Source organism: Bos javanicus, chromosome 5 (assembly GCF_032452875.1).
Source record: "Bos javanicus breed banteng chromosome 5, ARS-OSU_banteng_1.0, whole genome shotgun sequence".
Lineage (NCBI taxonomy): Eukaryota > Metazoa > Chordata > Mammalia > Artiodactyla > Bovidae > Bos > Bos javanicus.
Window position 1 is genome coordinate 75,728,140 of NC_083872.1, and position 27,857 is coordinate 75,755,996.

General features: G+C 50.0%; 2 protein-coding genes and 1 long non-coding RNA gene across 4 annotated transcripts in view; 2 read left to right on the top strand and 1 right to left on the bottom strand.

The window, feature by feature from the left end:
- Positions 1 to 2,661: 2,661 nt before the first annotated feature.
- Positions 2,662 to 26,207, bottom strand: IFT27 (intraflagellar transport 27). Of its 2 annotated transcripts, XM_061417361.1 has the most exons (8): positions 25,769 to 26,179; positions 18,535 to 18,614; positions 18,120 to 18,179; positions 15,096 to 15,155; positions 10,719 to 10,836; positions 9,698 to 9,807; positions 8,592 to 8,678; positions 2,662 to 2,893 (listed from the first exon to the last, which is right to left on the bottom strand). In XM_061417361.1, the coding sequence occupies exons 1-8, from the start codon at positions 25,800 to 25,802 to the stop codon at positions 2,795 to 2,797; spliced, it is 648 nt and encodes a 215-aa protein (XP_061273345.1). In that variant the 5' UTR covers positions 25,803 to 26,179; the 3' UTR covers positions 2,662 to 2,794. The 2 variants fall into 2 exon arrangements, with proteins under 2 accessions (XP_061273345.1, XP_061273346.1); XM_061417362.1 differs by lacking the exon at positions 8,592 to 8,678 and having other exon boundaries at positions 25,769 to 26,207.
- Positions 12,998 to 17,303, top strand: LOC133248622 (NADH dehydrogenase [ubiquinone] 1 alpha subcomplex subunit 3; the record flags this gene model as incomplete). The annotated part of the gene is made up of 1 exon (XM_061419013.1): positions 12,998 to 17,303. A coding segment is annotated over one exon (267 nt), but the record flags the coding sequence as incomplete, so codon positions are not given.
- LOC133247920 (uncharacterized) overlaps positions 26,196 to 27,857 on the top strand; it is a 30,518-nt gene continuing 28,856 nt past the window's right edge. Inside the window, exon 1 of the long non-coding RNA XR_009736565.1 lies at positions 26,196 to 27,832. This is a non-coding gene — a long non-coding RNA (uncharacterized LOC133247920). The remainder of the gene's footprint in view (positions 27,833 to 27,857) is intronic.

Below are 27,857 nucleotides of genomic sequence, written 5' to 3' on the forward strand. Positions count from 1 at the left end.
GGGAGGAATTTTTGCTATACCCTCAAAGTCCCCAATACTTTGGCCACCTAATGTGAAGAGCCAAATGCTGAGAAAGAATGAGGGTGGGAGAAGGGGGCCACAGAGAATGAGATGGTTGGATGGCATCACCGACTCAGTGCACATGAGTTTGGGCAAACTCTGGGAGACAGTGAAGGACAGGGGAGCCTAGAGTGCTGCAGTCCATGGGGCCACAAAGAGCCAGACACAACTGAGCAACTAAGCACAGCACAGCACAGTTGACTGGGGAATCTCAAGTCAGTGGGCTCCAAGCCTAACTCATCTTACTTTTTCTAATTGCTTCATCCTGACACCCTCTGCCAAGTCCTGCTTCCCACTGGGTCTTCATGACGCGGGTGGGGGGGCATTCCAGCACATTTCAGGCTCTCCTAGCTATTAAAACTCAGACCAGGCCAGTTTAAAACTCCAAGTCTTGGTTCAAAGCTCCTTTCTGGAATGCCGGGGGGAACACAAGATTTTCCCCGTCTCTCTGGGGCAACTTGAATAGAAGGGCAGAGGGTGGGTCCTCTTCTTTCCTCTCAGGCCCTCCCTTGGTTGGGTTCTACCTGCTGAAATCCCTCTGGAGATGGGGTGTCTGGCTCCTTGGGGGCAGAGCCTCCTCTGTGGCTGGCTTTTCCCCAGGAGGGGTCAGTCCTGCCAATGGAACAAGCACCCCCTGCCAACTTCTTTGGTGGTGGGGGGAGCCAGAGCCCCTCTCCTGCAGGGGCCCTTTGCCACATGGAGGGTCCCACCCTCCATGTGGCTCCCTACATGAGCCCTGGGGTTCCCTGAGCAGTGGAGGTGGGGCACTGGTTTCCCCTGCTGGCCGGCAGGTTTCTCCCCCTCTCCCCAGTCTCCCTGGAGGGAGCCCTGCACAAGTTGAGAGGATGCGTGCCAAAGTCCCCCAAGGACGCCCTCAACAGCCCATCCCTGCAGCTGGCACCAGGCTCCTGCAGCTCCGCAAGCATGCAGCTGGGGAGCAAGATGTCAGCCTCCTCTTCTGGGCAGCATCCTCTGTCTGGATTTAGGATTCTCCTGGGTGGTGGGGGGTCTCCTTTGCCTAGTTCTGGGGGTGGGGCTGGAGAGGGAGTGGTACCCATTCACCAACACCATCCACTCTCACTGCCTCCTCCTCTAAACGACTTGAGGTTCTAATGTAAACAGGAAAGAACAAGGAGCTGAGGGGCTGGAGTGGCTCCTGGCAGCAGGGCCAGTTCTGCCACCTCGAGGACACCCCTGAGGAAGCTGCCTGGCTCCAGCCTTCTGTGATCTCTTTAGGAAGTGGGTTTCTTAGCATCTTTGACCACAGCTGTGGGTCTGGGTAATGAATTTTGGAGCAACTGGAAACGTCCCCTCCATGTCTCCTTGGTTGTTTATTGTAGATCTTCCCATCCTTGGAACATGGGCCAAAAGACCAACAGCTTGAAATGACCAGTGCCTAGAGAAATGTCCGGCACATCGCAGGCCCCTACCCTCTGAAAGGATGTCTTGGTGGGAGGACGGTTGTGGCTACAGTGAGTTTGTGCTGAGAGGTTAACAGGACGGGGAGGAAGGGGCCTGAGGTGGTGGGCACTGTGTCAGATGCCCTTCACATGCTATTCTGAAATAACCTTCAGGGGCAGCCTAGCCATCACCGCCTCCTGCTCCTGGTCAAGCTCAGGTGGACTCAGGAGAGGGTGGCCGCTGTGGGCCGGGCTCTGGAGTCTGTGATCCTGACTTCGGTTCCTCATTTGTAAAAGTGGGAAAAAGACTCCACGTTGTGAATTTTAAATTAGCTAGTACGTGTAACATGCTCAGCTCATGTAGAGACATGGCAGGTCATAAACAGGAATGAGAGTAATTTCCATTCTCATCTCTATCCCTGGGACAGACCCAGGTCTGTTTACCCGCAAAGCCAGTGCTTGGACATCTCCACTCCCACCCAGTGGGGGACTGAAGGAGGCCTATGACCCTCTGGGGCACTGGAACAGAAAGAAGCCAAGACTCCGGTGTGAGGGTGACAGTCGGAGGTGGGCTGTGATACCAGACCTCGGCCCATAGCCCTGATGTAAGAGGCACTGAGGAATTTGCGTGGGTCTTTAATCAGGGGAGTGAAATGATGAAAGTGGTGTTTTAGGAAGATTAATCTGGCAGCAGAGATAGGATGGAAAACAGTCAAGCTCAGTGCAAAGAATTACGACTGCTGCCCGGCTCGCTGAGAGGCGGGGTCATTAAAGGAAAGTGGCCTCGTTCTTGGCTCCCTGGGTGCTCAGGGTTCCTGGCAGCTGGGAGGGGGCTGGGTCTTTATCAAGAAGAGGCACCCAGGGCGGCCGGCAGAGGGCACTATTTTGCCAGGGACAGTAGTCATCACCAGGGAGCTCTGGCATCTGGAAAGCGGGCAGACAGACAGCAAAGCTGAGTCTGTTAGAACAAGGAGAGGGCCATCAGCCTCACGGCCAGGCGGCAACTTCCAAGCTGAGCATCTCGACTGTGGCAAATTGTGGGTGGGCTCTTGTTGGGGAGTGTCCTTCGGGGAGGGCAGGATGCCCACTGTCCCAAGGGCCAGCTGCCACCACTGGAGGCTCTGGTGCTACTCTGGGAGCAGCGGCCAATGTGTAAAATGGCTCCAGGGCTGCCCTGGCCAAGAACGGAACGAGCTGCTGCTTTTCCATTTTCTCCTTTTATTTAAAGCTGTCACAATAGACTGGAAGTGCCAGGCAGCTCCATCTTCTCCCATCTTCCGAGGAGACGGAGCCCAGGGCTGGGTTCCACCGCAGGGAACGGTATGGCCAGCCTCTCATACCAGCGCCTGGAAAACCTCCAGCTTCTCCCGGTACAGGTGGTGAAACTGCTTGGCCAGGTAGTGGAAGGGGGCTTCATAGTTTTCCATCTCCTTCTGGAGAGACAAGTTGAAGAAGGGTTGGCTGGCTTTAGGGATGTCACAGACAGCTGGCATTCCCCATCCCCTCCTCCCGTCAGGCGCTCCGACCTGTGACCCAACCTCTTCTTCCCAGCACTCGGGGCAGCTACTACGGTTCCGCCCGTTTTACAAGAAGGCAGCTGAAATGCAGAGAGATGAAGATGGCTTGCCGAAAGCCACACACTTGCCTGTGATGGAGCTGGGTCTGAACCTAGACATGTTCCCACAGAGCCTGTGCTTTTAGCTAGTCTCACTCTGTGTGACAGGACATCAAAACGAGACTCGTTCTTACTTAGCTTTGCCTGAGGTCCCAGAGGTCAAAGCAAAACAACAGATGGCATGCTCTGGAGGGAGGACCAAGCAGGATGGAGGCGGGGGTGTGTGTGTGCTGTGGTATTTCCCCAAGGATGGGATGTGGGCGCTTCTCTTTTCCCTCACCCTGAGGTCAGTGGGAGGGTCCCAAGAGAAGCCTACAGCCCAGGGACTTAGGAAGGTGCTGGGCCCAGGCTTGGAAAGCACTGAGGTGAGGCTGGGGCTGGCTGTTTGGATGGCTGAGCAGGACAGGAAAGACTGTCTGCACTACCTCCTCTGTCAAACTGGGGTTGCAGCCGTGCTTCCCTGGACCAGCAGAAGGCCCTGCAGGAACCCAGTGTGAAGCTGTCCTAAAGGGACCTCCCGGGGACAGCCCCCAGGAGGGTGATGGGTTCCACCACCAATGGATGGCCTGGAACGGAGGTTGCAGGAAAGGTGAGCAGGTGTCACCTGTGAGGCGGAAGCTGCAGGTGAGCGAGCGCCCCCTATGTGGGTAGGGAGGGCATCTCAGACACCTGGCAAGTCCAGAGGGGCCAGAACAGGTCCCAGCAAAGAGAGCTGGAGGGGAAGCACAGGTGTAGAAACACAGACGCAGAAGCCCAGTCCTGCTTCCCACAGCAGGCTCAGGGGGTGGAGCTGACTTTAAATCAAGAATTTTGACAGTCACTCAGGACTGGCTACTTTTATAACTGAAACAATGAATAATTTTGTGACTAAAGGTGCCCAAAGGATTTTTTATTATCTGAGAGATTAAAGTTCTGCAACTTGCCCTAGATTTTCTCCATCCCGTGGGAAGAACCTGCCCTATAGGGTGAGCATGACAAGCTCTGGGGGAAAGAAAATGATACTCTCTCCACTTAGCTATCATTTGTCACTCTCTATAGGAGAAGGCAATGGCACCCCACTCCAGTATTCTTGCCTGGAAAATCCCATGGACGGAGGAGCCTGGTAGGCTGCAGTCCATGGGGTCGCTAAGAGTCGGACACGACTGAGCGACTTCACTTTCACTTTTCACTTTCATGCATTGGAGGAGGAAATGGCAACCCACTCCAGTGTTCTTGCCTGGAGAATCCCAGGGACGGGGGAGCCTGGTGGGCTGCCGTCTATGGGGTCGCACAGAGTCGGACACGACTGAAGCGACTTAGCAGCAGCAGCAGTCACTCTCTCTGTGTGTGCCCATGAGTATTTAAAAAAATTTTTTTAAAGAAATAAGTTGGCAGAAGAAAGCACCCACTACTTTCAAGACAGTAGCTCAAACTATGAATTCACGAGTACTTGTTTTCAGACAATCCTTGCCTGCTGGCAAAAGTGCAGTCTTGAGAAGAGACAATGAAATAGTCCCACTAAAATGGAAGGATTTCCAAACCAAAGTATGTAACGACGTTATCAAGCTCAGAGCCTCTGTTCTACAGTGGTCTGGGGTGCCAGGTGTGCAGTGGCCCAGCTGGCTTAGGCAGAGCCCAGCCTATAATTCAGAGGCTCCAAGTATGAGAAGAGCAGCCTTTCCACTCTGCCAGACAGGGTGACAGAAACAGGTATGTGAAACCAGATCCTGCAGAGAAAGTTACTGGACTTTCCGGGAAGGCAAGTCCCAAGGTAGAAGAGACAAGTCACCAGCAGAAGAACCAGAGGTGTCAGTGTGGAGAGGGGGCTGAGGAATGAGAGGACCACTGGCGGCCCAGACAAGTGTCGATACTAAGTTCACAACTACCAAGGACCGGAAGGCTGTCACTCTCCAGCAAGACCAAGAGGAATAACTCAGTTGTATCTGCAAGGTGCTTTGGGTTGTACAGAGTGTAACATCCTAGGACATGTCAAACAGCAAAACATTACCTTGGTTGAAAATGCAGTTAAGTGTCGAATGGGAAGAGAATGAGGCCGGCAAAGCACACACTTGAGGATTTCTAAATGAACCTGAAAGCTCTTAAAAGCTATATCTTAGGGAAAACGCAACATAAAAAGTGGGGAATTCAATGGAGGCAAGCCTTTTTATACACATGGAGTGCTCCTGAAGTAGCAGATGTAAACGGCACCATTTTCCAAATGCACTCGGAGGGCTTGCCAATGACAGGAGTCCTTTTGTTAAATGACAAATCATAGTCTCGCGGACATCTTTGGACACCTGTAGAGTAGGTCTGCTTTGCATGAAGAATCCTTAGAGCAGGGTCAGACTAGTGCTTAATCTGACCTAGAATTCTGCCCCCTGCTGCTGCTGCTGCTGCTGCTAAGTCACTTCAGTCGTGTCCGACTCTGTGCAACCCCATAGACGGCAGCCCACCAGGCTCCCCCGTCCCTGGGATTCTCCAGGCAAGAACACTGGAGTGGGTTGCCATTTCTTCTCCCCCTAGAGACTCCCAGAGTGGGCTCTGTGGGAGGCCATAGCCCCTTCGAGAAGGTTATCGAGCTGGGCAGGGCTGTGTTCTAGTTCTGGTTCTATGCTTGTTAGCTGGGTGACCAGAGAAAGCTACGCAGTCTTTCTGAGTCTGTCACCAGTGAGATAAAGAGAGCAGCAGGGCTGCTGGAAGCCTAAACAGATAATGTGTGCAAAACACCTGGTACACGGTGCAAACACCAGTTCCCCTCCTCTCTTCTTTCTGCAAGAGGAGCCATCCCTATGGATCTTTCTTGAACTTTCTTTTATTTAGTATTGCCCAACTTCTTAGAGCAGTAAACAATGCATTAAAATTTTTTAACTTCTGCTTAAAGAAATGCTTTAAGTTTTTTTGGTGTGAAAAGGCCAAATATTGAGGGGTGTCAGGAAGTCAAAGAGGAACCACAAAGGATCCCAAATAGCCAAAGCAATCCTGAGAAAGAACAAAGTTAGAGGCATCATAGTTCCTGTTCAAACCATACTGCAAAGCTACAGTATTCAAAACAATATGACACTAACATTAAAAACAGATACAAAGAGCAATGGAACAGAACTGAGAGCCTGGATATAACCATATACAGATATGGCCATCTAATATTTGACAGGGGAGTCAAGAATACTCAAAGGGGAAAAGACAGTCCCTTCAGTAAACAGTGCTGGGAAAACCAGATATTCACATGCAAAAGGATGAAACTAGAACCCTAATTGGCACCACTCACAGAAATTAACTGAAAATGAATTACAGACATGAAATCATAAAATTCCTAGAAGAAAACACTGGGGAAAAGATCCTTGACACTGGCTTTGGCAATGGTTTTATGAATATGACACCAGAAGCATAAGCGACAAAGGCACAAATCAGCAAGTGGGACCAAAGCAGACTAACGAGCATGTGCACAGCCAAGGAAACCATCAGCAGATGCAAAGGCAACCTGCGGAATGAAAGAACGTACTTGCAAGCCACACATCGGATAAAGGATTAACATCCAAAACACACAAGAATTTGTACAACTCAACAGCAAAAACATAAATACTATGATGAAAAGAAATGGGCAAAGGATCAGCAACAGATATTTTTCCAAAGAAGGTATTCAAAGGACCACCAAGTATATGAAAAGGCGCTCAACATTATTAACCATCGGGGAAATGCAAATTAACCACATTATGTCACCTCACACCTGTGAAGATGACCATCATCAAAAAGACAAGAGATAACAAGTGTTGGTGGCGATGTGGAGAAATGGGAAGCCGTGTGCACTGTTGCTGGGTATGAAAACTGGTGCAGCCAGTGTGGAAAACAGGATGGAGGTTCCTCAAAAAATTAAAAATAGAGTTGCATGTGATTCAGACTCAGACCCACTTCTGAGTCTGTAACCAAGGAAATGAAAGCACTATCTTGGAGAGATTTCTTCATCCACGACAACAGTCACAACATAGAAATAACATAAGTGTACACTGATGAGTGGATAAAGGCAATGCGGGCCACACACAGAGGAATATTATTCAGCCACAAAAGAGAAGGACATTCCGCCATTTGTGACAATGTGGATGAATCCTGAGGGCATTATGCTAAGTGAGATAAGCCAGACAAGAAAGACAAATATTGCTATGTTGTCACTTGTAAGTGGAATCTAACAAAAGACAACTCAGAAAGAGAGCAGATTGGTGGATGCCAGGGGCAGTGAGGGTGGGGGCAGGAGAAAGGGGTGAAGGTGATCAAAGGGTACAAAACCCCCCGTTTTAAAATGAGTATGTTGTGAAGATGGAACTATAAAGAAAAAAGAAAATCAAACAGCAGTAACTAACACAACATTTTAAAGCAAATACACTCCAATAAAAAAATAAAACAAAACAAATGGCCATGTAAGACAACTGTGGCTGCATTTAGTAAGAAGAGAGGAAGAGATGGGCTTGGCTAAGTCTCAAATGGCATTTGGTTGTATTTCCTTTTTAATTACAGCTTTCTTAACCGCGCTGCTGGTGGTACTTCGTTGGCATCAGCTCAGGGGGGACTAGTTAACCTGCACGGTTAATATCAAGTGTGAGCCGCAGCCTCCCCAGACATCATTTACACCCGCCCATTTCAATCGTGCAGAGGCGAACACCTGACCAGAGCTTGAACGTCCAGCCCAGTGGCCTCTCGTGATGAAAGCTGGGAGTGAAGGTTAATTTCTGAGTTCTATCAAGAATTCCAGAGAACGTGGGATATTAGGGTGAGGAGGCAATTTCATGAATGTGAGTGGAGGAGGAGGGAAAATGAAGTATTGTTTGCTGTGGGTGGAAGAGTTACTGCTTTGCTCAAAGGCGTGCTGTGTACAACATGGGTAACCCTCCATACAGTAAAAGCTCACTAACTGGAACTTCATTAATGCAGCATTTATGATTACTGGACCAGAGGCAAGACTGACATTTACCTCCGTACAGTCTAGGAATACAAAGATTTGGTGAGTAATAATAGTATAAATGAGATTACTGGGGGGAATAGTTATACTTAAAAAAAGCTAACATTGACAGAGCGTTTACTGTGCCCCAGATTTTGTGCTAAGTGTTTTTATATTCACCATCTGACTTAATTCTCATATTTATTACTCAATGAGGAATATATTTTATCATCCCTATTTAATAGGTGAGGAACCTGAGGCACAAACAGGTTAAATAACACTCAAGGGGCCCACAGATAGGGCTTCTATTCACCATCAGAGGACAGAACACCCGATTTTACTTGCTACACTTTCCCTAAGGAAAGCATGCTGCTTTGGGGTGTTTAAGAAGTTCACATCCAGGGACTTCCACAGTGGCCCAGTGGCTAAGACTCCACCTTGCAATGCAGGGGATGCAGGTTCAATCCCTGGTTGGGGATCTGAGATCCCATATGCCACAGGGCAACTAAATTTGCACCCTGCAACTACCGAGCCTGCGTGCTGCGACTGGAGAGTCTGTGTACCACCACGGAAGATCCCGCGTGACAGTGCAACAAAGACCCCCACGTACCGCAGTGCCGCGACTGGAGAGTCTGTGTACCACCATGGAAGATCCGCATGACAGTGCAACATGTACCACAACCAAGACCCGATGTAGCTAAATAAAAAAAACAGTTCACCGCCATATAGGAATTGAACAGCAGCACCCATCGAGTTTTGTAGATGCAACAAGAGTACCTGTAACTTAAGTGGAGTTTGAGCAGAAAACGACCTCAGGGCTATTTATTAAGTAGCCCACTGACTCTGAGAGAACCAAAGAATCAAGGCCAGAGGCCACAGGGCCGGGAGTGAGGTCCAAATGACCACTAGGGATGTTTCAGGCTGTGCCAGGCATGGTGAGTCTACCCAGGAGCCCCAGGAAGGGGTTGGCCCCTGGCCCCTACTGGCTCTGAAGTGGATGTTTCTGGGTGGCTCCTGCAGAGGGCAGTGTTCACTTGATTCCCTGCCATCATCGCACAAACGTTCATCCAAATGGTATAGCCTGGGTCACATGCCTGCACCCTGGCTGCAGGGAGGCTGGGAACTCAGAACTCCCCATACAGGAGGGGCTTCACGTGACACTGTGAACACGCCAAAATCATGATATCTCGCATTGAAAGTGCTGGGAACAAACCACTCTGTCCCAATTCCTGAGGGCTCCTGTGGCTTGGAGTCACTCTGGGGCTGCAGCAAGGTGGCGACTGGGAGCAGTGAGGGAAACCAGAAGTCGGGGGTCCCAGTCCTGGTGCATCGTCACCCCATCAGGAAGTAGGAAGTGTGGGACAGCTCCTGGATCAGGGGACTGATTCTGAGGGCCTATAAAATAATGTGCCAACAACGCCATAACCACGTGCCTCCTGCAGACGTCCGGCGGCACTGTGGCTGGACACAACACGTTTGTATTCCTTACTAACTGGTATCCAGCTTTTCCCAGGGCTGGCTGGCTGATCCGCTTCATTGTAACACACGAGTGACTCTTGCTATATTGAGACAAGATCTCAGGCGAAGGATGTAACATCAGCTCCAAATCTGCGTATGGTGTGGTAACAACTTGATGCATGCAAGGTCACGTGAAAAACTGCTTCCAGCCAAGGCCCTGCTGCAGACTGGGGCTATGGCGCAAGCAGCGGTACTTACCACGGATGTTTCAAAACATTCCAGGCCTTGGCCCAGTGCCCACGCCTGGGCCTGGGCCACATCCACCACTCGCCTGCCAGCCAGGTCTGTCTTGTTCCCCACCAGCACACCTACTCGAAAGAGACAATCAGAGCATCACATTATAACCATGGCTGTCTGGGAGGACAGCTGGAGAGAAAAAACAGCAAGCAGCCTACTTCTGAGGGGTGTGAAATGTCATCTGAGAGGGGCCGTCTGACCCCAGGTGGTGAGCACCAGCAGACTCTGCGCTGGGCCCCAGGGGCGGAGGCAGAGTGGGCAGCATGCCCTTCCACCTGCAGTTTTTGTTCAACCCCTTTTCTAGATCTTGAAGGTACCTGCCTGCCTTGTCTCCTTAAGGCTCTGAGTGCTGTGAAGGCGAGGACCAAACCGATGTGAGCATTTGTGATCATTTCTAGCGCATGGAGCAAACTTTCAAAACGGTCATTAATACTAATCTGAGGGCTGGGCTTGGAGTCAGGGATGCAGAGGTAATTTAGTTCTGTTGCCAGCTGTATCCGCTGCAGCTAATTTTTGAGCCTGCCTCTGGAGATTGCTTTCCTTGGTCTCTAATGAGGAGAATTTGTTGATCTCACATAGGGATGAGAAATAAACTGATTGAGAGCATTCAGAAGTGACAGCGGGCCTTGCATGTTTCCTGGTGCCCCACATACAGGAGAAAATGAGGGCTGTTTCCTTGGGGTGAGCCTTCCAGAAACAACTCGCATTCATATCCCAACACCTTCCCCTTAGTATGTTTGAGTTGCTCCACAACCCTGCCAGATGGGCATCACCAGGTCCATTTTACAGACTCAGAGGTGTGGCAACTTACTGAGGTTGCAAGGGCTCCGAAGGGGCAGAGCCAGGGTATAGTCCAGATTGCTACACCCAAAGCCCAGAGCATCTTGTTTTTGCACCCACAGGTACCTCTGCAGTGACCTTGTGCCCTTGAATTTGAAGGACAGAGGAGCTGCTGGAAACCCTGGATGCCTGCAGCTCTTACCTGGGAGGGTGGTCCCTGGAATCTGAGATCGAGCCTTCTCCAGCCACTTGCTGCAGTTGGTGAAGGACTGCTCGTTGGTCACGTCGTAGACAAGACACAAGACATTGGGACTCTCCCACTAGGCAAGGCAGACAGGATTCGAACACGTCACTGACAGAGAAAGTGACTTCTAGGCGGGGAGGCAATGTGGCCTTCTAAGGGAAGGGACACGTGAGTGCAGGGAAATGAAAAATCCAAAAGGGGATATGAGTCAGAAAACTGAGCCACACCCATGGATGAAAACGATTTATCCACAGGTATGAATGGGAAGGCCTAGGCGCAGTGACCATGATGGCGAGAGCTTGAATCCATGCCAGGCTCTCTGCTGGGCATTTTCTGTGTGTCACTATGAAACCTCCCAACTCTGCAGGGCTGGTCTGAAGATCCCTATCATGTAGCTGAAGGTAGTAAGTTCAGAGTGGGTAACTGACTTGCCCAGGTCACATGGGATTCAAACACCAGGGTGGAGCTGATGCCTTTCTCTACCCAGAAATGCTTTGTCTGCCTCGGTTCCATGAACTCATTCTGCTACTTGTTCTCATCGAGGGCCCACTCTTATGCAAGTTGATGTGCTTTTCTGCTCTGCAGGCCTGAAAGCGCATCCTTTTTTTTCATTAGCCAGTTGCTAGAAGGTGGTTTGCTAACATCTTCTTAATAAGGGTCAGCTTTTTAAAATGCAAAGGGTATGTTCTGCTTCTCCAGCAGTATGTCAGCCCTAATCCAAACCAGATCGGCCACTGGACAGGGTTCATGGTCCCAATTAAGAACCAAGGCTAAGCTCTCAGGAGCCGGCACCTTCTGGGGCTGCTCAGAGTCCTGGGCCAACCTGCTGCCTGGCACAGGCTATGGGACTGCGCTGATACTCGTCCTGGTCTCTGGGGACCCCCATTATGCACAATTAGAGACCGGTTTATTTCTAAGGTGTTATCACCTCCCAAGGTGTGAGGGAGAAGCCTTTTCCTTTTAGCTGTCCTTGGAAGGTCAGCCTGGAATTGGCTCTGCAGGCCTCTAGGATGGGAGGAACTTAGACTAAATTGATGATGCCCTTGCACCTTCACTTCACAGACTAACTCAAGAAGTCTAGCTGAAGCCACACTGACCACCTCTGTGAGCATGCAGGAGAGACCTTCTTCTTCCAGGCCTCAGTGAGTGGGCCCAGGATGGGCAGCAGGTGACCCTGACGTCCCCAGACACTTTATCCCCTCCGCCAGGCAGCGCTGGCCATTACGTAGGCACGTGGTAAAACACCAAGAACTCATGCGTGAGGCCAGCCCTGTGTGAAATTAACATCACTAGATCTATTTCTCTTAGACAAAAAAAAAAAAAGAAAAAAAAAAAGGAGGGGGGCAGCAAAAATTTCTATTAAAATGTAGCTCTTCTTGGAAAGGCAGGGGCTCTGGAGATCTCAAACCTTCTAATTAGCTCACTGGCCCAGATTAGCAGAACTGTTACCTTGGAAGGTACAGCAAACTGGATCCTAAGAGGAAGGCTGTTCCGGCTGGAGGAGCCTGGGCAGCAGGGGCGGGTCCCAGAGCAAACCTAGATGGGGTGGGCTTGCAAATATGGGCACAATAAAGGACAGAAATGGTATGAACCTAACAGAAGCAGAAGATATTAAGAAGAGGTGGCAAGAATACACAGAAGAACTGTACAAAAAAGATCTTCACAACCCAGATAAACATGATGGTGTGATCACCAACCTAGAGCCAGACATCCTGGAATGCAAAGTCAAGTGGGTCTTAGGAAGCATCACTACGAACAAAGCTAGTGGAGGTGATAGAATTCCAGTTGAGTTATTTCAAATCCTAAAAGATGATGCTCTGAAAGTGCTGCACTCAATATGCCAGCACATTTGGAAAACTCTACAGTGGCCACAGGACTGGAAAAGGTCAGTTTTCATTCCAATCCCAAAGAAAGGCAATGCCAAAGAATATTCAAACTATTGCACAATGGCACTCATCTCACACACTAGTAAAGTAATGCTCAAAATTCTCCAAGCCAGGCTTCAACAGTAGGTAAACTTCCAGATGTTCAAGCTGGTTTTAGAAAAGGCAGAGGGCCGGCGCGTGAAGCTGGTTCTAGGAGCCCCGGGTGGTGCAGGCGTTAGGGCAACGCGGAGCCCCTGTGGAGCCAGTGGGGTCCGGGCCGGAGAGGGGTGCGGAGGTTACGAGGGGGCTCCTCCAGGGCGGTGTTGACGGAAGAGGAATAGAGGTCACCGGGGGCATCAAGTGCGAGGGTGACCCTCCTCACCCATCCTTACAGGAGTCGCAGCCTTCCTCAAGAATGTCTGGGCCAAGGAACCGGTGCTAGTGGCATCCTTCGCCATTGCGGGCCTCGCTGTAATCCTGCCCACACTCAGCCCCTACACCAAGTACTCGCTCATGATCAACCGGGCCACACCCTACAACTACCCAGTGCCCCTCCGAGACGACGGGAACATGCCCGACGTGCCCAGCCACCCCCAGGACCCCCAGGGCCCAAGCCTGGAGTGGCTGAAGAGACTGTGAACGCCTCTGTTGACAGGGAGCAGCCCCCGCCCCGATGGCCCCAATAAATGCGTGAAAACCAAAAAAAAAAAAAAGAAAAGGCAGAGGAACCAGAGATCAGATTGCCAACATCTGCTGGGTCATCAAAAAAGCAAGAGAGTCCCAGAAAAACATCTACTTCTGCTTTACTGACAATGCCAAAGCCTTTGACTGTGTGAACCACAAAAAACTGTGGAAAATTCTGAAAGAGATGGGAATACCAGACCACCTGACCTGCATCCTGAGAAATCTGTATGCAGGTCAAGAAGCAACAGTTAGAACTGGACATGGAACAACAGACTGGTTCCAAATAGGAAAAGGAGTACGTCAAGGCTGTATATTGTCACCCTGCTTATTTAATTTATATGCAGAGTACATTATGAGAAACACTGGGCTGGATGAAGCACAAGCTAGAATCAAGATTGCTGGGAGAAATATCAATAAGCCCAGATATGCAGATGACACCACCCTTATGGCAGAAAGTGAACAAGAACAAAAGAGCCTCTTGATGAAAGTGAAAGAGGAGAGTGAAAAAGTTGGCTTAAAACTCAACATTCAGAAAATGAAGATCATGGCATCTGGTCCCATCACTTCATGGCAAATAGGGAAACAATGGAAACCGTGACAGACTTTTTTTTTTGGACTCCAAAATCACTGTAGACAGTGACTATAGCCATGAAATTAAAAGACGCTTACTCCTTGGAAGAAAAGTTATGACCAACCTACAGCATATTAAAAAGCAGAGACATTACTTTGCCAACAAAGTTCTGTCTAGTCAAAGCTATGGTTTTTCCAGTGGTCATGTATGGATGTGAGAGCTGGACTATAAGGAAAGCTGAGCGCTGAAGAATTGATGCTTTTGAACTGTGGTGTTGGAGAAGACTGTTGAGAGTCCCTTGGACTGCAAGGAGACCCAATCAGTCCCTTCTAAAGGAAATCAGTCCTGAATATTCATTGGAAGGATTGATGCTGAAGCTGAAACTCCAATACTTTGGCCACCTGATGTGAAGAACTGACTCATTTGAAAAGACCCTGATGCTGGGAAAGACTGAAGACTGGAGGAGAAGGGGATGACAGAGGATGAGATGGTTGGATGGCATCACCAACTCAATGGACATGAGTTTGGGTAAACTCTGGGAGTTGGCGATGGACAGGGAGGCCTGGTGTGCTGCAGTCCATGGGGTTGTTAAGAGTCGGACATGACTGAATGAACTGAACTGAACTGAACTGGAAGGGGAGTCACGCTATGGGACCTCGAGGGCACCCCCTAGTGGGGAAGGAAATCTTTGCTCCAGGCCTAGGAGGTAGCATGCATGCTAAGCTGCTTCAGTCATGTCCGAATCTGTGACCCCATAGACTATATGCCAGGCTCCTCTGTCCATGGGATTCTCCAGGCAAGAATATTGTAGTGGGTTGCCGTGCCCTCCTCCAGGGGATCTTCCCCAGCCAGGGATGGAACCTGAGTCTCTCAAGTCTCCTGCATTGGCAGGCAGGTTCTTTACTACTAGTGTAGGAGGAGGACTGAAAAAAACATCCGTAGGAGGGGGTTGCCTAAGAGAAGAGGGTCACCAAAGTCGGAGGGTACTCTGGCACATTGGGAGCCCAGCTAGTCCAGAGTTGGGGGGAGGGGCAATCACAAATCACATGCAAAAGCTGCTTTACCTGCCAAGGGGCCACAAGCCCCAAGGTTGGGAGGAATGACCCTTCAAGAGTGTTGCCATGGTCACCTTTCCTGGCGACTAGACTGCAGTGGCATTGTTAAGGGGCAAATCTTTGGAGGGAGGCGGAGGTTAGAAAAAAGACTGATACTTGCCAATTTATCCAGCATTTCAGAAAACAGCTCTTTGCCGGCTGAGTCAAAAATGAAGAGTTCCTGGAATCAGAAAGGCAGGTCTCAGAAAGTTGAGGAAAGCCCTGGCTGCACACGTGGATAGGACTCCTGCTCACCTTCAGGGTGATCCATGCATGCACACGTGCACATACATTTATCTCTTGCCCTCTGCAGGCAGAAGAGGATGGCAAGAGGAACGAACTCAGGTACACTTGTTTCCCACCCCAAGCAGCCCCTTCTGGGTGGCGTCTCACCTCTTCTAACCCCGAGTGCAAAAATACCAGGAACAAGCTGACTCCCCACCTGGCAGAACAGAATGCTAAACAGGCTGACAAGTGCTCTGGTTTCCGAAAGGTCATTCTGCACTTTGTTAACCAAATTGATTTTCAAATCTTGAAAAACGATCCTGTTTAAAGGAGGTCACGGAGGAGGCCTGGGGAAGGCATTTAAAGTAGGACAGTCTGTCAGGGTTCTGGACAGCTGAGGCTTGATGCTGGCGGAGGGCTCAGGATGACCCTTCCTGCCCGTGTCCCAACCTTCGCCGGCACAGGTGAGAGCCCCTCCCCGTTGCTGCCATCCAGGAAGTCTCCCCCAGTGTCCCTGTAATTTCCCACTGGCTCTGGTGACCAGCACACGCTGTCTGAAGGTCAGCAGCATCCTCTGCTTTGCACATTGGCGATAGCTGCGTTCATTTTATCCCTTCTCACTGCATCTCGGGTACTTAAAATTGCTTTTTGCTCATGGACTGCTTTGACAATCTGGCGATTCTTAAACCTTCTCTCCAGGAAAGTACATGCAAACATTATTGTTTGGTTGCTAAGTCGTGTCTGACTCTTCTGTGACCCCACGGACTGTAGCCCGCCAGGCTCCTCTGTCCATGGGATTCCCCAGGCAAGAATACTGGAGGGGGTTGCCATTTCCTTCTCCAGGGGATATTTCTGACCCAGGGATCTTCTACATTGGCAGGCTGATTCTTTAGCACTGAGCCACCAGGGAAGCCCACAGGCAAACGTAACAGCTTGGAATTCAATTTCAAGGGTTGAGCTTTACCACAGAGAGATGTGGGTTAGGAACTTTGATACTCAGGAAGTTCTAAGGGTGAGGTCCAGAGTCCAGTCTTTCTCACTTCCTCTTCTTTTTCTCTATAGATTTTATTAACTGAATATAGACTTCTATTTATTAATAACATAATATATGGCAGCCCAAGTCACCAAATACTGTTACAAAATATCCCCTCACTTTTGCTAACTGAAAATCAGGATATTGCTTTATTCTTTTCTTCAAATCATTACAAAACTATGGTGTGGTAGAGACAGTCATATAATTAGGTCCTGGTTGTTAACTCAATGGACATGAGTTTGAGCAAACTCCGGGAGATAGTGAAGGACAGGGAAGCCTGGCATGCTGCAGTCCATGGGGTTGCAAAGAGTTGGACAGGACTGGGTGACTGAACAACAACAATTAACTGTTTCAGGAGGGAACCTGGCCATGGCAATGTCACAGCTGAAATATGTACCTCTGAGCTCCTAGTCTTCTTTTCTTTTGGCAATTGTTGGCCTCACCTCCTCTTCTTCATCTCTTCCCTACAGTGCTTCCCATGTCCCTCTCATTCTGTTCCCAAATGCTCAGACAGGTCTAGACCAAGTCCTGGCACTATTGGGTAGCTAGTCAGATGTGAGCAGGTCCTGCTCCATCCTGGACATGATCCTCTTTCCTTCTCCCACCTGGACACTGGTGACCAGAGCATGCCCAGAGATCCTTCTTCTCCTAGTTCTTGACCACCTCTCCTAGTCAAGGACTACTGCTAAATTTCCAGCCTTAGCAAAATTAAGCAAGATAAAACCTCCAGCACAGGTTGGCACAGGCACACCAAGACCTAAATGGTGACTCAAAGTAACCAGGGGTTCATTATGCTGTATTTGTAATAAATTAGCACTGCACTTTCTGCCCCCTCCCCTGCTGTGGCTTACACTTGGGTGCTTATGGGTGACTGTGCATGAGGAGAAAAATTCTTAGAACCTAAAGCTGTCAATCAACTTGTCAGTCAGATGATGCAGGGCATAGGGAGGGACCACCACTCTAAAGACCCCAACTGTACACCACTGAGGGGCTGCTTCTGATTTCCAAACAACCTGTTCTTTCTCAAGAGGATACTCTTGTTTTGCTTAATAAAACTATTGCTACTTAAAACTGTTCTATGTCAAAGACAAATATCATATGATATTGCTTAAATGTGGATTATAAAAAATGGGTACAAATGAACTTATCCTCAAAACAGAAATCAAGTTACAGATATAGAAAACAAATTTATGGCTACCAGGGGGCAGGCAGGGGGAGGGATAAATTGGGAGATTGGGATTGACACATATACACTACTATATATAAAACAGATAACTAATAAGGACCTACTGTATAGCACAGAGAACTCCACTCAATAGTCTATAATGGCCCATTGGGAAAATAATCTGAAAGAGTGTATATATATAACACACACACACACGCACATATATATATGGGGGCTTCCCTGGTGGCTCAGATGGTAAAGAATCTGCCTGCAATGCAGGAGACCTGGGTTTGATCCCTGGGTTAGGAAGATCCCTTGGAGAAGGGCATGACAACCCACTCCAGTATTCCTGCCTGAAGAATTCCAAGGACAGAGGAGCCTGGAGGGCTACAGTCCATTGGGTCGCAAACACTTGGACACAACTGAGCAACTACTGAGATATATATGTGTGTGTATATATGTATATATATCTGATTCACTTTGCTGTACACCTGAAACGAATACAACTTTATCAACTACATCCAATTAAAAAAAAAAAAAAAAAAAGCTGCCCTATGTCTCTCCACTGAAGTCCTTCCCCCAGAAGGTGAGAGCTAGGAAATCACTGTTCCCCAGGGATAGCGCTGCTTCTCTCCCAGAGTGGAGGACAGTGACCCCCGGAGTCCGCAGGCAGAGCTGGGGCAGCACTGAGCTCCCTCAGGGGGAGCAAGGGGACCACTCACCACACTGTCCCCCGTGTCAGGGACTGGCACTGTTTTCACCACCAGATCCACCCCTGTTGTCTGCGGAGGAAAAGGAAGAACACACACGTCAGGGGGCCCCACGGGGTGTATTGTCAGGAAGAGCACCCCACCCTGGGAGGCGTGTCCCTGGCTCCGGTGTGTGTTCTGGGCTCACTTCTTGTGCATAAGTCAGAGAGGACCTAGTCTCGTCCAACCCCCTGCCCACGAGCAAGCTGTATGTGGTGACCAGCTGACCACAGGCTAGTCTGCTCCATACGGCTCTGCACCCTGTGGCTTGTGGCCATTCGTCAGGTCTCTGAGGGTTTCTTAAGGACACTGGGAAAGTCACTCCCTTAGGGGTTATCTGATCACTTCTCTTTAAGCCTCTGCCAGGCCTACGACACCCACATCTCACCAGGGTGTAGTTCTTCTGGAAATGGGCCCCGTCGCTGCGGAAGAGCTGTGCCAGGGCGGTCTTGCCCACGGTGGGGTCTCCTGTGAGGTCAGAGTAGAAGAAAAACACTGCTTTCACGCTGATTTGACTCAAGGATCTCCCACTCCAGAAACTTAGTCTGGAAACCGAAAAACTTCAATGAGTTCTCAGAGAAAACGTGCCTGATTCTCATGGGAAATTGCCCTGGGGTTGCTGGCAGGGCAATGGGTCTGTGAGACCCATTTTCCAAACCAGCCTCATTTCTTCCGGGCTAATCCTTTCATCTGCAAAAACTGACCCACAAAGTAACAGAGTCGAAGGAGAGCTTCTGAGCACTGGAAACAGAACTGAGACTCTTCCACTGAAACATACCTGATGGGGAAAACCTGTTCCTTACAAACTTGAATTTACTTTGAAGTCTTGAAGGTAAAAAGCTTCCCAGGTGGCGCTACTGGTAAAGAACCCACCTGCCAATGCAGGAGATGTAACAGACATGGGTTCAATCCCTGGGTCAGGAAGATTCCCTGGAGAAGGGCATGGCAACCCTCTCCAGTATTCTTGCCTGGAGAATCCCATGGACAGAGGAGCCTAGTGGGCTACAGTCCAAAGGGTCACAAAGAGTTGGACACAACTGAAGTGACTTAACACACTTGAAGGCAAGGAGGTATGACCAGGCACAGACTTACGGATTCAGGTGACTAAACCACTTTGAGCTAGAGCATTCATCCTTAGAATCCTGCATAATTACTGAGGGGCAGAGGGGGTGAGAGTTAGGTGGGACCATATTTATGACAGAGAGTCAGGGACTACATGTGCCACCTGAAACCCATTTCCAAAGGACATTTTCCACTTCCACCTCCTGGTACCCATTTGCAACCACTGTGGATCCATCTTCCCAGGGCCTCTCCTCCAAGTCTACTGGCAACAGCCACTGGTTCCTCTGGCAACAGCCACTGGTTCCTCTAAGTCTATCTTATACCTACCGGGTCCATCTCCTCAACTTTGTCAGTGGACAGCCCCATAAATTGGTACCTCCAAACTAAAAGTTAATGTCACATTTTCAAGTCTGAGACCTGGACCTTTCACAAGGTGGCAGGGGCAATTTGTTCTGGAGTTCCTCCCGGGCCCCCAGGGGTGCTAGAGACTCTCAGGGCTCATCCTTCACTCCCCTGTGCCCTCCCAACACCCCCACTGGTGGCTCTGCGTGGCCTCCTTTGATACCACGCTGTTTTCATTTGCAAGATCTTTTCCACCTTGAGCTTCACACTGACTCTCCCTCCATCACCCAGCACCTTGGCGAAACACCTGTCTCCTGCTTTCTCACCCCTTTGATCCTCAGCAAAATCGCCATCAAGCTCACAGCCTTCTTAGTTGCATCCTTTGATGTCATATCCTCACCTTAATCCACATCATGGGTGGCTCAACGTTCCTTTTACTTGACTCCTGGATAGCCTGCTGCTCTGTTCACTTTTCAGTTTTGACTTCTGTCACCTCATGTGAGACAACTACTTGACTACTTGTGACATTTCCTTTCACGTTGACTTCTCTGGGTCTGAATGAGCTAGTAAGGTCTTGCTTTTCTATCTGCTACCACTTCTTAGAAGGGAACCAACATGGGTTGAGCCTCCATTATGGACCCATTGATACAAACTCATTCACTCCTTCCCAGGCCCCTTACTTGACAGATGAAGATACTGAAACTCAGAGAGCTAAGTAATCTGCCTAGGATTCCAGTAGCATACTCTTTCTGCCAGTCCACCCCTCTCCTAGAGCTCAGGGACCCTTCTGGCCCATTTCTAAACTGCCCCTGCGGGTCCTCATCCCTGCAGCCTTTCAGGAGATGACTGTATCCACCCTCCCGACTTCAATTTTGTTTCTGCATCCAGTTGGAAATGGACTCCTCCCGCTTGTGAAATTCCCCACAGATTTGTTCTGGTTAATTTCATATATCTTGCTTCCAACTGTCAGTCAGAGTTCCCCATACTTCTGGAAAACCTCCAGTGTCGGCTAAGGAAGGATCTGAGCATGAGCAGCAAGGGGAGCCAGCCGATAAACACGTTTGCAGAGCAACAAGATGACAAGTGCAAGTTCAAATAATGCAAGCTGAGAACCAAGATGTCTGAGGGCGCAGGGAGGAGAGAAGCTGATGAGGGCTTTCGTCAGCAGGGAGGACTTCCCTGGAGGAAGCTGAACCCAGGGGTGATGGTGGGGACAGGGGACGACGGGTGCACTGCTTGATGGAGAGGGTGCCATCTGCAAGGTCACCTGTGACCTCGTAATTGCCAAGTTCAGTGGTTTTCCCTCAGTCCTCATGCTCCTTAACGTCTCTGAAAGATGTCAGCGTGAAGGAGCATCCCTCCTCCTCCACCAGGGTCAGAGCGGCCCTCTGGCCCTGGTGAGCCTGCACTGGCTTGGTCTTCCCGCTGCTCCTCCCCCTCCCCCATGTGGACATTCTTGTGCATCCATCCTTAGTCCCCATCCACTCTGTCCCATTTACTCTTGCTACCTTTGCTGTTACTTCACGTGCCACAATCCATCTCCCAAGCTTTGCATTTCCAACAACCTGCGGGTGTCTTCACTGCAACGCGGGGCCTTCACCCAGTCTCAAGTGTGTCCACAGCCACACTGGGGCCAGAGTGGTCCTGCCCCCGTCTCATTGTTCTGTTCACCATTCACTCTCACTGTCCCTAGACTTCACCCACAGTCGCCTCTGAAGTCTTCACCTCCTTCCTCCCACGCCCAGGCAGCTCCTCTTTATTCCTTACATCCTTCACTGGGTCTCCAGCCCGAATTTCCTTTGTTGTCAGGGCTGACACTGCCCTAGTTACCTTGAACTTCAACTGGGTCTCTTGTCTCAGCCCCAAACTCACCCATCCGTGGTCTGCCTTGTGATGCTGGGGGCTGGGGCTCCGCACTCACATTTCTCTGTCTCCCAGGGGCTTCCTGTCACACTCAGGGGCTTCCTGTCAGGCTCTGCCAATGTGAGTTCAAGAACTCTTCCAATGTGGAAGGCTGGTCGGGGGTAGGAAGAGGGACTTGCTCCTTCTCCTCTTTTGCAGTTTCTCTTAGCAGTCTCCTAGTGATGGCCTTCACCCCAGCAGCAGAGGTCGGCTGCTGCCTCAGTTGTGTTGTTTGTGGTTCTGCACTTCTGGGCCAGCCTGAGTACACCCCCTCAGAGACATTAGCATCGGTGGGTAGGGTCCCCTTCTCAGAGATCTGCAGCTCAATTCCAAGGCCCTTCTGAGCTTCGGGGTTCTGATACCCAGCCATCTTCCCTCTGTTCCTGCAGCCCTGGGGTGAGGCTCCTTCCTGCAGTTCCTCTGTGCTGCCTCGCTGTTCCCATTTGTCTTCCCCGCCCTCCAGTAGGTGTTTAATGAACATCCCATGCTAAATCCTCACTATCTAGACACTGAGTGCAGTTTCAGCTTTTGCCTGGACCCTACCTCATGCAGCACTCAGTAATAGAAGTGATCTTAAGACAAAGCCCCTTGGGACGGGCTGGACTTGTCTTTCCCTAAACCCAGGACTGAGCTCCCGGCTAGTGGGCAATGGGTCCTAGTGATCTATGACAAGTGCTGACATCACACACTGGGTACCACCCCAGCCGGGCAGTGTCCCCTCCTTGGAAATCTGGATCCTGGCTCGGGGGGTGGGGGAGGTTCTTCTTTAAGTTTCTGACAACGCTGATCTCTACCTACCCCTTCAGTGTCATGACAATGTTGTCTCCTGGGTTTTTCAGTCTCTGACACCCGATGAACCAATTCCATACATTAAAACCTCTCTGCTGAAATGCCTAATGTATCTTCTGTTTTCTTGACTAGATCTGGACTGCAAAAACTTCCCAGTTGGCCCTATTTCCTTTTTGTTTTTTCTTGCTGCTTTTCTTTCACCCTGAGTTTGGCATCAACAGACAGGCCTTCATAAAGCAGAGCTTTCCCCTGGTGATGTGCTCACAGAGCCTGTCCAAAGATGCTTTCCACTGTGTACCCTTCTCCACCTTCCAACCCTGTCTCCGACTATCCCTTACACAAGATCTGGGCTCTACCCTCCTATTCTCTTACTCCCTGAAAATTCCTCGAAGAAAATCTTCTTCTAGGTCTCCCTAATACAAATCCTAATCCCGCTCAATTTTCTGCCAGGCAAAGCTCAAAGAATGTCCTTCTGATGACCAGCCTCTGAAGGTCATCCCTTGGTCCTGTCTTTACCTGCCTGGCTACTGTGGCTCACTGCTGGTGGCATGAGACTTGTCAGAGCAACCTTCCAGGGGGGCACAATTATCACCCCCATGTCTGTCAAGAGGCACTAAGTACATGGTACTCAGGGCACAGATTCCAGCTCCAAGGCTTATGACCTGTGAGACCTTGGTTCTGTAATCTCTCTGGGCCTCAGTTGCTACATCTCCAAAATGGGGAATAACAATATCCATCTCAGAGAATCATTATGAGGATTTAAGGAGTTAACATCTACAGTGCCTGACATATATTAAGTAATATTTAAGTGATCTGGAAGCACATAAAATACAGATAAATGTTAAGTGTTGCTTTCTCTCTTCGTCTGAGGCAGCACAATTAGCAGCCGTGCCTTGAGGTATGCCTCTGGGAGCTGGCACACAAAGGGTGTTTGCTGCGTTATAAGCGTTTGTGTGCAATCCAGGGCTTCCTTCAGTGTGGGAGTGGGCTGGGTTCATCCTGGGATTCCCAGTGCACTTTGTGTGGTGACTTACACACAGTACGTGCTCAATAAATATGAGGACTGAATAAGCACTTGAATTGAGTCATCAGGACCTTTGGTAGCTAGTTCTGCGAGAGAACAGACGTAGACTGACTCCATTTAAACAACTGGTCAGTGCGGGAGGAGGTGCGTGTGGTGGGGGTGGGGTGGAGATGGGCTGTGCATAGCGATTCACTGCACCGAGGTCTGTTGTCCCTGGAAACTTCCAAGATGAGAAGATATTCTTAAGGCCTCAGAAGGAGGCTACAGATTGAGGGCTAGGTTGGAGTTTAGGAACAACTTGTAAGGCCATGGATGAAATCAGGTAAAACTAGTATTTGAGAGTGTGAGTATAAAGGACAAGGAGTCTAGAATCAAGGCCCGAGATGGTAGCCTGTGGGGCTAAGAACAAGCCCTGGAAATCAGATTACCTGGGTCTAGATACCAGCTCAGCCAAATCCAGCTGTGTGACCCAGGGCAAATGCCCCAACCTCTCTGGGCCTCAGCTGCCCCATCTGTAGAGGAGAATGACGATAATCCTGACCCCACAGAGCTGTTGAGATGACCTGTGCTGAGGGTATAGCACAGCGCAGGCACAAAGATGATGCTCAGTAAGTTGCCTCGTGATAGAAGTTGATTTAAAAAAGAAATAGGAGAAAGAACAGTCAGAGAGAGAAGCCCATTAAAAAAAAAAAAATCTAACTTCAGAGAAAAACATCTCCATCTTATCCATGAGGAGACTGAGGCTCAGAGAAGTGCTTTGTCCAAGAGGACACAGCCAATCTGTGGAATTATTTTTGTTGCACAATACTGCCCCCGCTGGTGCTCTGGAAACTAGACACTGCTTTTGAAGACCATTCATTTCTTTTGCTCCAGCATGATCTGAGTGACTTCGATCAGTCATCTTTCTGTGTGACTCTTTTACTTCCAAACTGGAAAAGTCATTACAAACACCACCCCTTTCAGTCTGAAAGAGAAGAATTTAAGAAAAATAATCTCCTTTTCCTCTATATAATCTCTCACTGCTTCTTTCCTGAATTGGTCAGAAAAACCTGGAAAGGTCACAGGTGTCAACAGTAACACAATTTAAGAATTATGGAGGTGAGCAGATCTGGGGGGTGGGAATCCGGCTAGGACCTTGGGCAACAGACTTCATCTCAGTCCTCAATGAGGTCAGAACAATTCAGCATCTAACCCAGGGTGCCATGCTGTGCTTAGTTGCTCAGCTGTGTCAGATTCTGCAACCTCATGCACGGTAGCCCGCTAGGCTCCTCTGCCCATGGGGATTCTCCAGGGAAGAATACTGGAGTGGGTTGCTATTCCCTTCTCCAGGGGATCTTCCCGACCCAGGGATTGAACCCGGGTCTCCTGCATTGCAGGCAGATTCTTTACCAGCTGAGCTACCAGGGAAGCCCTACTCCAGGGTGCTGCTGCTACTGCTGCTAAGTCACTTCAGTCGTGTCTGACTCTGTGCGACCCCATAGACAGCAGCCCACCAGGCTCCCCTGCCCCTGGGATTCTCCAGGCAAGAACACTGGAGTGGGTTGCCATTTCCTTCTCCAATGCATGAAAGTGAAAAGTGAAAGTGAAGCCGCTGAGTCGTGTCCGACTCTTAGCGACCCCATGGACTGCAGCCCACCAGGCTCCTCCATCCATGGGATTTTCCAGGCAAGAGTACTGGAGTAGGGTGCCATCGCCTTCTCCGCTCCAGGGTGCTACCTACTGTGAAAGGGTTAAATGAAATATATGTGCCTGGCAATGTAGCAAGGACTCAGGAAAGTACATCTGTGCTCTGAGGTCCCAGGTCCATAATCCAGGCAAATGTTACCTGGAGTAACATTGAGCAGTAACACCATAAATATGCATGCCACATATGCATTCATTCTACAAATGTTTACTGAGTACTTCCTATGTTCCAGTTGTATGTTCTGGGTGCTTGGGATGTATCAGTCAGCAAAACAGATACCCACTTTTGGGGGATTCAACATTTATGTCCTCAAACTTATGGGGCAGCAACCATAACTTTAGGTCTTAAAGACAACATACATGGTATTTTTGCAAACACTGGTCAGCTGGACATTACTGTCTCCTATCCCTGTTTTCAGAAGAATAGGGTCAAGGAAAAAAATTCCCGTAAGTAAGGACCACCTAAGTCACTGATGCCTAACTTTGAAGTACAGCACATGGTTTAGTTGAAGCACTTATGGTGTGCTTAGCCTGCTTTTTTTTAAAAACCAGTCTGCTCCTCTTGAATACAGCTCCAATTGGTAACGGTGGTCTCAGAGTATGACAGGGAGCGAAGGAAACCAGCCGCAGCTACAAGTGTGCTCTGGAAGATAATTATCCCATGCCTAATGGAATTTACTATATCAGTAATTGCATTAACTCGCCTTTGAGAGAGAGAAAGGGAAAGACGGTAGATAATTTACGTGAACAAAAGCTCTCAACAATTTATGAAGTCTCTGGATTTCGGACACTGTATTCGCCCGCAAGTTTTCAGACTCACCTGCCAGGATGCATTTGGCTGCGAGCTTCACCATGGTAACCAACCACCTCCACGGACCAGACAAGAGAAGAGCGGCTGCTGGAGGCGTTGGTGGTCCTGCCTGGGAAGGGGAGTAGGGAGAACTGGCGCTCAAGGGGCCAGTGGCCACGGTGGGGACCGGGACAATGGGGCCTGGACCCTTCGGGCCGCCCGTGGGGCGGTATTTGGCGCTAGGGTCCCGGTGGGGCGCGGAGGAGCGCCAGAAGGGGTCAAGTTCTTCAGAAGGCAGCCGGGAAGGTCCCAGGGAGGCTATGCGGCTCCCGAACCCAGTCCAGCCCCCGGCAGTGTGGTTCGGGAACAGTGACCCAGAAATCCTCCGGCCCCCAGCCCCACTGTGGCTTTGATGTCCGAGCAACCACCGCCCGCCTGCCCCGCCTCCTCATCCCCCGCCCCCGCCTCCTCCTTGCTGGCCATCGATTGGCTGCCATCAAAAACTCCCACCCCCGCCCAGGGCTCACGGAGACCAGTGAGAGAAGGGGGCAGGGCTAACAGCCTTTCCTCGCCAGATAATTCGTAGCAGCAACTGCTCTTCAAGTTTATCTCGCTTGACTAATAATTGCAGAAGATGTCAATCATTTCCGCCTCCCGCCCCCTCACGGCTTGAAAGTTCAGGGAAAAGCAGCTCCAACCTTGTATATCCAGAAGCGGCGATAAAACAAGCTTTCTGATTGGTCAGAGGCTGGCTAGGCCTATCTTTGGGAGGAATGGTGAATCGCCGTACCCTCCTGCCCTTCTGGAAGTGGGTTCGCCCATGAAGGGGGCCGATCGCGAGCGCGGGAGACGAGCGGCGCTGGCGCACTGGACGAGGTGCGCTTGCTCAGGCCGAGCTTTGAGCCAGCGCTGAAGCAGCGCTTTTCGCCTTTCCAAGTCCCAGATTCCAGGGAGCGTGGACATAAAGTGCATCAAGAAATCCAGTCTTTGGCTCCTTAAAGCCCAGGGATGTTATGCACTTTAAACATGAAAGTGTTAAAAGTGATGTCTATGGACAAAGGAGAAGTGGAGGATGTGAAGGAGCGGTTGGACTCAGGAATTTGAAGTTGTACTTTCCTCTGAGCCCAGCCCCTCTTGTGAAGTGGAGAACGTATTATATACCACACCTGGAATGAAAGCCAGCATCCTGGATATTTCCCCTCCCCGCTCCCCACCCACCTCCCAAGGAGGCTGACTTTCCCGGGAGGCCCCTCTCGCTCTGCGGTCAGGGACCCCAGACTGAAATCACTGTCGTCTTCCTGACCTGGGCAAGTGGCCTCATCCCTGAGTCTGTTTCCTCACTTTTAAAAGGGGCTCGTGGAATCCACCTTCGGTTGTCCTGAGACTGTAAGTGCCTGAGACACAGTAGGTGCTCAGCAGTGATGAATGGATGAATGAGAAGAGATTTACTGAACAGATTGGGTTTATCATCACCGTCATGTTGGCCAGATGCCTGCACCCCTTTTCTCACTCCTGCCGGTTCCTCTGGGATGGCTGATGCTAAAAGGGAAGAACAGCCCCTCAGGGAAGATGCAGCCTCCAGAATTTGCTATCATATGCCCTTCATTTAGGGCTTCCCAGGTGGCACTGGGATAAAAAATTTGGCTGCCAATGCAGGAGACACAGGAGCCGTGGTTTCAATCCCTGGGTAAAGAAGATCCCCTGGAATAGGAAATGGCAACCTACTCCAGTATTCTTGCCTGGAAGATTCCATGGGCAGAGGAGCCTGGTGGGCTATAGTCCATGAGGTTGCAAAGAGTTGGATATGACTGAGCATGCACACACACATGCCTTTCATTTACATGGAACCCTCTCACCTGCCGGGTGTCTTACTGTGGCTGCCAATCTTTCGCAGGACAATGAACACACACATGTTCTACAAACTGCTGCAAATGTTTCAGGCTTGAATCAGGACTGAAACAATGCAAGTTGTCTGGAATTATCTTTCCTTGCCTGTCATTCCCGGTATTATGGTTAAGACCTGTCTCCTGCATTCCGCCTTACTTGTTTTCTTGGGAGACATCATGCAGTCTGTCTCAGACACCCCAGGTCTCGGTGAGTCACAAAGCCTCTCCTGGTC

Coding starts and splice junctions, on each gene's coding strand:
- IFT27 (XM_061417361.1), bottom strand. CDS start 25,802: ATGGTGAAGCTCGCAGCCAAATGCATCCTGGCAG. Junction 18,615..25,768: donor AGCCAAATGCATCCTGGCAG/GTGAGTCTGAAA, acceptor CTGACCTCACAG/GAGACCCCACCGTGGGCAAG. Junction 9,808..10,718: donor TCCAGGGACCACCCTCCCAG/GTAAGAGCTGCA, acceptor TCTTTCGAGTAG/GTGTGCTGGTGGGGAACAAG.